Below are 11,115 nucleotides of genomic sequence, written 5' to 3' on the forward strand. Positions count from 1 at the left end.
AAATTTGTCAAGTGATCGTATCCAATAAGTTATACTCTCTTTTTTGTGACATCCAGAAATATGATCACATTTCTTATTCTTGTAACTGTTGGATCAGAAACCATTCGCATTATTAGTTATGTTTATTATATATACCAGACGCTATTATGTTTAGGTCATTCAAACTTAGACTATGCAATATTAGAACATTAGAAAGTAGGTTAATGCGTACACGGGTCATTAGGCGGTTATTTAACCCGCCAATTGGTCTCGAGCTGGCAGCCCCTTAATTTCCCCACCAATTCTAACCGAAATAACGGTTGTGTAACCGCCAAAACCATGGCTATAAATAGCGATGCAATGTAATTCTATTGTTGTGTTTAATTTTCTGTTTTTTGTTTATTCATTATCACTGTAACTTTTTGTTTACTTCTGTATCATTTCATGTGCCATCAGCTCTCACAGTAACATTAATTTTTCTTACGTTATTACAACTTAGAATTAATTAGCATACGATTTGAATCATGTGCCTTTTAATGAGAAATAAAAGAAAAACAGACAAAAACTTGTTGCATGAGGACAAAAGAAATACCTACATATCAAAATATAAACATTTTAACATTTGAGAAAAAGGAGACACCTGTTATTGGATAATGAAAATCTATGACACACACAAACAAATAGTACTAAATTAAGTGAATTTTCTTAATTGGTCGGTACTATAAGTTAAAACTTACAAGCTCAAAATTATTTATATATATATATATTCGAGAATTATGTAAAACATTATTATTATTTATATATAGCTTTGGGTCCAAGAAAACAAAACAAATTCTAACCGGTGGTCCCACTACCGGGTCTTGTGAGTGACGGCAGCAGCACGTGACCCCACCACCGTACCCTTTTTCTTCCTTCTTATTCACACCTCCTTCCATCCATTAATCATTCCACCATGCAATTGCAAATGTCTGATGAACCCATGGTTCCACCAGTGGCTAAGCGGCTAAAACCACCACCACCACCACCGGACCAGGACCAGACCCTGGTCCATTGCCCACGGTGCGACTCACCCAACACCAAGTTCTGTTACTACAACAACTACTCGCTCACTCAACCGCGCTACTTCTGCAAGGCGTGTAGACGCTACTGGACGAAAGGTGGGACCCTCCGTAATATCCCCATCGGTGGTGTCTCCCGGAGGAATAAAAAGGTCACCCACCACCACCACTGCCGCCCTCAACAAAACTCGCACTATGACAAACTGGCCGTTTGTAAGTACTATTACTATTATTATTATTATTATTATTATTATTTCCATACATGTACATGTATATTATCAACATTTTTTATAACTAAACTATTAGTATATAATTTTGAGTAAACAATCGAATTTTTAGTAAGGGTTCTGTTAAATATACCAAAAGTATACCAAAGTCATTAATGATGTTTGATTCCAAGAAGCTTTTTTGCTCAATTTCCAAATTTCACAAAATTCAATGACATAACTTTGGTGAACCAATCATGAACACATCTCCCAAAAATTCAACTTTTAATTATTAAGTGTATTATTTATTTTTTTATTAACTAATATATTATTAACTTTTTATTATTAAGTTTTTTATTAACTTTTTATTATTAGGTGCATAATTTATTCTTATTATTATTAACTTATGTACACATGTTTTTATTAACTTTTTATTATTAACTTATATATACATGTTTTTATTAACTTTTTTATTATTAGGTGTATCATTTATTCTTTTTTATTAACTTATATATACACATTTTTTATTAACTTTTTATTATTAAGTGTATTATCTATTCTTTTTATTAACTTTTTATTAATTTTTAGGTGTTCGGGTCCCATGAAGAATTGATGAATTGGGTACAAAACTTGGCACGCTCTCTTGGTGTTGTCGTCGTCACTAAAAGATCGAACAAATATCCTAATGGGTTCGTGTATAAAGTTGTAATCATGTGTGATCGTGGCGGAAAATATAAATTTAAGGATTCAAGTAAAGTTTCTGGCACAAAAAAAAACTGACTGCCCATTCGAATTAGAAGGGAAATATTCAATAGAAGACTAGTAATAATTCATAATTGTATAATAAAATATTTAATATACTATTATTAATACTAGTATTGCAAAAAACTAATTACAATAGTCTTTAAAAAACCTAATTAAAAAATAGATATTAGTAGTTTAAATAATTATTATGTAATGATTAGTAGTTATATTTAAATAAAATAGAATAAAAATGATGATTGATATGATTAGTAGTTGATTGAATGATTAGTAGTTGATTAATAGGGTTGACTTGGTATACCAAATAAAAACTTTTGGTATATTTAAAGCCCCCCTTTAGTAAAAAGAATGCTAAAATAATAGTATGATTTTCAGTTAAAAAAAAAACAAACAAACAGTATGATAGATATTGTTACATAGTCAGGTTAAATTAAATGATGCCCATTAATACGAACCGATTTATAAATTCGATTTTCCGAATTTATAGATCGATTTGGCTTTCGGTTTAAAAAAAATATAAACCGATTTATAAAATTTTGTTACTCAGTTTGCTTAGGTTTTCGGTTTCATAAGAAAAACAAAACGAACCGATTTATAAGTATCATTTTTGGTTTTAAGGGGAAAACCGAATTTGTAACTCGGTTCTCGTTTCGGTTTCACAAAAATTTAAATTCGGTTCAAAGTGAATAAAACCTAATGAATCAGATATACCGAGTAAGTAGTAACAAATAATATTTTTTATTTAAGTTTTTTTTCATTGAACTCAATGTTATATATTCCCATCTTAATTTCAGTCCAAAGTTTTTTAAAAACTTAAAAAAAAAAGTTACAATAGTTATTCAACCAAATTCAGAATTCAGAATCGGTTCAAGTTCGATTAGTTTTTGGTTTGGGCCGAATAAACCTAACTGATCGCCCCTCTAAATATTCACTGTTTTTATTATTTTGTATTTAAAAATCTAGAATTGATTTTATATTTGCGAAACATGGAGAAAATTAGGGAAAATCTAATAGAATATTAACTTTCAAAAATGTTTCAATTAGGCAACTGAGTCATATTTTTCCTAAATCGGGCCACTAAATCTTTCAAATCAAGTCTCACCGATTTTTTTGTGCGTCAAAAAAGGATAAGACGTGGGGGTCGGAATTATATATGTAGTTAAATTTAAAAAAAATAAAAAACGCTAATTATATTAAAATTTAAAATAAAAAATAAAATTCACGTCACCACTCAACGTTTTCTTCAAAAGAAAAAAATAAAAATATTTCTTATGTGAAACAAAAAAGAAAAAGGCTAAAAAAACATGTTAAAACCCTTTAATTTAATCAAACATGAAAGTTGAGTTACCCAATTGAAACAAAAATTGATTACTATTTTATAAAGTTGACCCGAGAAAATTACCATGTATAACTTTTATGCTTGTTGCAGTATCAGATGGGCTGGCCATGAGCCCAAACTCAATCAGTCTCCAGCTTTCGCGGCCCGAATCACCGACACAGTTCTCGGAGAATCCTGACTTCATGTTCGAGAATCTCACCATTGAATTCATGGATAAGGCCAAGGGTGCTGGCATTAGAAATTACAATGGTGGAGATTATTTTCCGTCTGCTGTGGCTACCGGCATTTGTGGATACAGGCCCGACTATGGGCCGGGCCCATTTGGAGAAACGATGTGGTATTATGATGAGCGTTATGACAAGTTAGTTAATGGGGATGATGTGAAGCCTAAGGTATTTGACTTGGAAAGGCGAGATCAAACAGGTTGTTATCCCGATCTTCATGATTCAGGTGTGGGGAGAAACGGGTCATCTGGGTATCTTCTGGGCCTCGGGTCTTCGAGCCCTGGGTTGGTTAACGGGTATGGATCGTCGTCAACGAACCTGCTAGTATAGTTATTATAGTAATGGATAAGATTTTACTTACTTTTGGCCAAGTTGGATTAATGGATGATAGTTTACGTTTTTTATGTTATATAGGATTAATGGATTATAGTTTGTGTCTTTAATGCTATATAATATGCTAGTGTTTTGGTGGATGAATGCTATAACTTTTAGAAAAACAATCATTTAATTATAAAAAAAATAACCATACAATTTACTATAAGTTCAAAATTCCTAGTATATATTTTACAATTTTGAAATTTGTGTAAGGTTTTCTTGATTGGTTTGATTCGTATGCGCATTTCCCATTTATTCTTCATTACACATTTCAAGTAGTAAACATGGGCTACAAGTACAATCATAAAATTGTTAAACCACACGTCAATAAGTAACTTATCTTTCACAATTTAGTACCATATACATAATTTGAAGGCTGCTATAATCTTGTTATCTCGTTTTCGTTTGAAACATGTAGTTATGATGAATGTGATCTCTTAACACATTGGTTGATATTTAATCATCACAATGTTGCCCTTCTACCTTCAAAATACATCACTAAGCAAATTAAGAAAAAATGTATGCATATTCTACACCATAAAGTTAAGGAATATTAACATTAGTTTAAGCAATGCATTCTCTTATATGCCTATCTGAAGAGGTAGGTCCCAGCAGAGCCCAGTTGGACCCGCAAGACTCACCTTGAAGAGGGACGTCTGCGCAGAAACCAACTGGATCCGCAGGACCAACCATGCTCAGAGACGTAACGTCCTTACGCGCAGTACGCAAGCTGTTCCCGCAGGAAATGCCTCCCAATGGTGAAGGACTCTGCCTGTTCCCGCAGCTGCGGATACAAGCCATCAGGGAAGGCCACCCGCGCAGCAAGGCTACACGCACAAGGCACTTAGCTCTCAATCACTCAGTGTCACCTGAAGGAATGAGCAAAGCCGGGAACAATCCCGCACAAGGGCGGGAGGGGGAATACTCCCGCCCAAATAAGCCAGTCCGTACGATACGGGAAGATCTTCTGTACTGTACCTGACGAGGTATGGGCAAAAGATCTGACTAAAGATACGACAGCTTATTGACAACAGTATGGCGAGCAGCATGCTCCTGTACTGTTTGTCACTATTAGCCGCTGCCTACTCACCAACTCCTGTCATACCACGTGCATAGCCGGCAGTTGGTGGAAAAGGAATGGTACACAGCAGGCCTGGTCACTATCAGCCGCTGCCTACCCACCAACTACCAGCAGGGCACGTGCGTAGGCCACTGTTGGTAGAACAGGAATACTATTCAGCAGGCCACACCTCCTTGGAAACCTACCTTCGGCTATAAATACCACAAATGGTATGACCATCTCATCTTATCTTATATCATCATATTATACCTGATATCTGCTCTAGCAATCTCTTAATATACTTTTATATTTAAAGAGCAATCTAGTCTGATTCTCACGCCGGAGGGTGGTCACAAGGAGGAACCCCCCCTTCTCAGTGACAAGCTCACGGTGTCTGTTTTGCAGGTTATCAGAAGAACCATCTTCTCAGGGTCTAACCCCTCGTGGGAAACATCTATCTAACCCCCAGGTTACCAGTAATCTGTCCGGGGTCCGGTTAGTGTTTCTTCATTGGCGCCATCCGTGCATAAGGCTAGAACTTTATTTTTCTCCAGTTTTTTCAAACTTCTAAGATGGTTAGAGAAATTCCGGTAACCACAACCCCAGCTACTGGGGGGAATACCGGCAACACAGTTTTTACAAACACTACCCCGGTTACCCAAGCCGGGGCAGGTGAAGTAAATTTTACGAACACTACCCCAGTTACTCAAGCTGGGGCAAGTGCAGTAAATGATCGCCTACTGGGATCTACTGATACCCAGGTTGAGAAACGAAGACTCCCCCGCCAAACTCTCGATGAAGTTAAGGCATGGGCGGAGGCACGACAAAAGGAATTCCAAGCCATGTAGTTTTTGCGCTTCCTGTTGGAAAAAAAACATGTAGTTTTTGACTTTTTGTGGCTCTTAGGGAGGACGATGGAGTGTGTATCCCATCCTACTCCCTATCCATAAACTAAAAATTACACTAAAATTCACTATATTTTCTCTTTCCATTTTAATTAAATAATACTTTTTTATATCTTTTTCACTAATTTTTCTCTTTCCTCACTCACAACCATTTTCAAAAAATATTAAAAAATTATAGTGAGTGAACAGTAACTTTTCAAATATACAGAAAAATCACTGTTTTTTCTAAAATATAAAAACTCTTCACTCACAACACCCAAAATCACTCTCTGAATTATAAAAACACCTCTCACATACAATAGAGGGTTGGATGAGAATGCTCTAAAAGATATATATTGCAACATCTATAAGAGTAAAAGCGTAAAACGCTCATATCAATATATAAATGTTTTCTCTAATGCACAAACAAACAAAATATTTGGACGTGAGGATTACTGGTTACAATACCAACTTGATACATATTTGGACTGTTATTGTAAAAATGAATAAAATTGGGCATTCCGAGCGTCGAACTCGGGACCTCTCGCACCAAAAGCGAGAATCATACTACTAGACCAAATGCCCTTACTTGCTACAGGTACACATAAATGTTAGTTATATCATATGAATTTCAGATTCTAATATAAGCAAAGAAAAAACTAACACACTTGAAAATAATTATTTCCGACTTTTAAATAAATAATATATATTGAAACAGCATTTGCAATCTTTATAATTTCATTTGAAACATCCTATATACGGTTTTAGGGCCTCTTGTCGTACCCAGCTTCGGACTTAGCCGTATGAGTAATAGTTTGTATCGATTTTGTAAATACATTAGAGTTGTGTTCTTTTAAACGAAGTTTTTTTAATAAATAATCTATAAAATCCCGGGTTAGTTTTTTATTATAAAGATCTCTTTGATTCAAAACAAAAATTACATTGGTTTAATATTTCAAACATCTGGATCATCATATTGCATCTAATGACGATATGTTCAATCTTCTATTATTTCTTTCCTGAATTCCTGTCTGGTCTAACCTTTATGATTTGATGTAAATCAGTTTTGAAAATGTACCTATTAGCTGATGAATCATTAGCTGACTCTAACATATTTTCAAACTTTCGTTAAAATAAAAATATAGTCAGCTCAGCAGGGCATCTGTTTTTTCCCATGGGGCGTATCCACTAATGCACACATGGGCGAATCCACCAACTAAATGGGTGGTTCCCATGAACCACCCGAGTTTCGACATAATAGTTATTGGTATATAGAAAATAATAGAGTGAACCACCTAATACATTGAAAATGAACCATACCAATTAGAATATAAGCCGTTGATTTGGTGGATAAGCCTCTAAGTTGGATAATTGAAGGTCTCAGGTTCAAACCCGTTTCACACTACTTATTTTATTTTTTCTTTTTATGCACCCTTTTAGAGTTCATATCCTTTTTACACTACTTTTCTTTTTAATTTTTTTTAGTTTTATAAACCAAAACTTTTAAACAAAGATACAATTACAAACGCCGCTCTCTGCCTCTCTCCCCTCTCCACCATGATTACGCAGGCGCCACATCTCTTTCCTCCGGTAGTTCGGGTATCCGACTGAACAAGTGTATTTGTATTATGTGACAATTTCAAAAGATGAAGACTGGTATAAAACAGCTATAACTATTTTTTATTTAATTCGTAAAGACCATTGTATATATATTATTTGTTTTTTAATTTCAAATGACGGTGTATTTTTTTATTATTTTATCGTATTTTTATTAACACGGTGCCGCCAAGCGCCCCAATGGGGCACTTGCGGCACCAAATTTCTTATTTATATCTATCACTGGGGATAATTACATATTTCCTCCTCCCTAACTTATTAACCGCATATTTACAAGGCCCATAATTTTAATTGCATATTTTCCCAACCTTATTTAGAATATTTTTATTGATAATATTACCCTTTTATGAAATAAAAAAGAAAACCCTAATATTACCCTGTACGAACAACTTCTGCAATCGATCTATCGCTCACAACAAATCGGACCATGAACCAGCCGAAGCTCTCCTCCTCCTCCATCGCCATCGGAATTCCATAGCAATTATTATTCGAGGTAGGTTTTTCATATCTTCTGTTTTAGCGATATTATTTTCATCTTTAGTTAACAACGGTATGCAATCTTCAAGATATAGCATTTTTAGTTTCTTTAACAGTGTCTTATTAATATGAGGGGGCTATTCAAAATATGAATCATTTATAAACTCTGAATCATTTCTTAATATATATTTTTATGTTGTGTGTAGAACTTAGGTGACTATGAAGTATGTAGAAGTGATGAAAATCGAGCTAAAGTGAAACATGCAAGAAAGTGTTGGGAGGTCTTACTTGATGAGCAAAAATGCACTTGTCGAGTTTGGCTAGTTAAAGGTATTCAATGTGTACATGCAGCCGCTTTTATAGTTTTCATAAGGGATGAAACTGGGATAAATTTGTTGATTCTTACTTTACTATAGAGAAAGTAAAATTGACTTATGCTCTAGAAGTTTCTCCCATGCCTACAAAGGATCAATGGGTAGATACCTTGGAGAAGATACATGCGCCTATTATCAGACGTCCTCCTGGAAGACTAAGAAAGAATCGAATTAAACCAAATGATGAGCAAAAAAAAAGACGTCAATATGTTCGGTGTGGTGAGTATGGACACCAACAAAAAACATGCAAAAATGCGGCATCTCAAGATCAATCATCAACAAGTAAACGAGGACGAGGAAAGAGTAAAAAAACCTCGTGAAGTTACCAATCAAAACTTTGGCATTTGCTTTTGATATTTGGATATTGTTATGCCAATTTTGGATCATTGTTTTTTTGAATAAATTTTTAGTACCATCATAGATTAAAATTTTGGCATTTGTGAGCGTATTCTTGATTCTAGTTATTTTAAAAGCTCGTGATATACGGAAAACTAATTAGTAAGCCGTAAAAAAATATCTAGGTAAAAAAGCAAGAAACAAATAAAAACCCATCAAAAAACTAGTTAAATGGGTAAATATACAATTAGACTTACGGGTTGGACAAATATACATTTAACAATTAGGGAGGGGGACATTTAAGGGCAAAATGGTCACTATATAAACTATTGTTAATAAAATAAATCAAAATAGGCAAATATTCAATTTTAAAATTAAGATGGAATAAATATGCAATTAAAATTATGAATTAGGTAAATATACATTTAATAGGTTAAGAAGAAAGAAATATGCAATCGTCCCTATTAGTAATAGTATAGTAATGTTCTAAAAAACAAGAAAAAGAATGTTTAGCACAGGTTATGATTCACGTTATTTAATAATTAAATAACTATTCTATCTATTTATTTGCCGTTAAATATAAAAATGCTTAGCCAAGGTTATGAATTATGAATTTATGATTCACGTTATTTAATCTACCTATTCTAATAAAATAAAATAAATAGAGACAACTGTCATGTTTTGGTTAATTCTCATAATTTTTTTCCTTTCAAAACTAATATACCATAATATATGTAATAAATCAATAATTATTCATTTTCCTTTTACACTATATTTATATAATATCTATATGTTTTTATAAATATAAATATTAACATATTATTTTACTATATATTTCAAAATACTTGGTGAATTCCAAAAATTAACAACAAATCATGTTTCTCAAATGAAAATTGTTTTGGGTTTTTTGTGGAAGTTAAATTTGATTTTATGAGTTAAAAGTTGGTAAATAGATTGTTTTGGTACAAGTTAACTACATTTAGGTCAAATTTTGTTACGGATCAAAATGAAAATTTTGAGTATTTTTAAAAGTTTGAGAATGCATAATAAATTTATCGTCAAATTTGTTATGGGTTTAAAGTGTTGACTTTAAAATGTCAAAAGTATGAAAGTTAGAATTTTAAACATGATTCGTGTTTCAAGTTTATTTTTAAGGGCATTTTTTGAAATAATCAAAATGTTCGGGATTTGGCAAATTGACTATTTTCCCCTCAACTATTAATACTTAAGAAAAGATTGCGAACACTTTCGACATGCCACCCTCATGGCTATCAATGCTTCTAACTTTTATTAAATTTCAAATATTTATGTCAACATTAATTTTTCCTTCAATGGTGATCAGAACGTTGTATGGGAAGTATGTCATGCAAAACTATGCTCAAATGAAACAAAATATTCACAAAATTGAATGGGTTAACATGTTATTTTTTATGTTGTCATTATAACAAAGTCGAGAAGCCATCTGAAACTTATCAAAATCTTTTTTATGGTGAAGCTCAGAAAAACATAGTTCTTGAAGAACATCCATAGTTACAATTTAATATCCTACTTTCTTTTGATGAGTGGTAAATTGATAAATATATCAATAAAAGTAACGCATCTTTTGTATTTAGGCTAAGTGGTTAGAACTACTATCGCATGAGAGAAATCTTATTTTCGAAATTGGTTTATAACCAAAATTCTTTCAATTATACATATATGACACCGAGAATGAATTTTTCAATCTAAAGAAGCATTCCCGGGTATGATTTTGCACGGACATTTTTTTATTAAGTTCATTTAAAAAAACCATTTTGTGATATAAATAAAGTCAATTTATGTACACATTGTATAGATACAAACATAGATGTAATACATTTTTTTTCCATATACGCCATGTAATTATTTGTTTTACTTATAATTTTATAATTTGAATTATCACGTGTGTACCACATGCTCTAAAAATAGTAAATAAATAAATCAGTATTTCACATTTTCACCTGGCAATTGATTCCCGCGCCAATGGTATCTCAATTGTTTAAGGTGAGAAAACTTCAATTAAGAAACGAGAAGTGGTTGGTTCACATCTCATATGTAAAAAAAAAATGGAGTTTTAAGTCGGGTCGGAGGTTTTCTTAGTTATGATAGATCTCCTCACAAGCTGGTCTCTGATACTTAAAAAAATAAATAAATAAAAGGTCTCTGATACTTAAAATAAATAAATAAATAAAAATTAACTAAAAGAAAGGATTGATTCTCAAAGGGAATAACCGTTAATAACCTATTTGTTTAATTTTCTAAATATACCTAATAGATTTTTATCAATGTGCCTGCCCAACTTCACCTTTCCCTCACGGTACTTGTACGTTATCGGTCATTGAGGAATAATTAGGATTAGAGGGTGGTCCCCCTTTCTCGCGTAAAAGCGATCAGAATTCGAACACA

General features: G+C 32.9%; 1 protein-coding gene and 1 non-coding gene across 2 annotated transcripts; one reads left to right on the top strand and one right to left on the bottom strand.

Moving 5' to 3' along the window:
• Positions 1-943: 943 nt before the first annotated feature.
• Positions 944-3,898, top strand: LOC143610265 (uncharacterized). Its single transcript, XM_077084793.1, has 2 exons — positions 944-1,250; positions 3,435-3,898. Exons 1-2 carry the CDS (start codon positions 944-946, stop codon positions 3,896-3,898), a joined length of 771 nt encoding a protein of 256 aa, XP_076940908.1.
• Positions 3,899-6,400: 2,502 nt separating this feature from the next.
• Positions 6,401-6,472, bottom strand: TRNAQ-UUG (transfer RNA glutamine (anticodon UUG)). The gene has a single exon. It is a non-coding gene; the product is annotated as a tRNA-Gln (tRNA).
• Positions 6,473-11,115: the final 4,643 nt, after the last annotated feature.

Source organism: Bidens hawaiensis, unplaced genomic scaffold (assembly GCF_021521415.1).
Source record: "Bidens hawaiensis isolate Kalapana, Puna unplaced genomic scaffold, B.hawaiensis_p1.1 tig00025350_1, whole genome shotgun sequence".
In the NCBI taxonomy this organism is placed as follows: Eukaryota; Viridiplantae; Streptophyta; class Magnoliopsida; order Asterales; family Asteraceae; genus Bidens; species Bidens hawaiensis.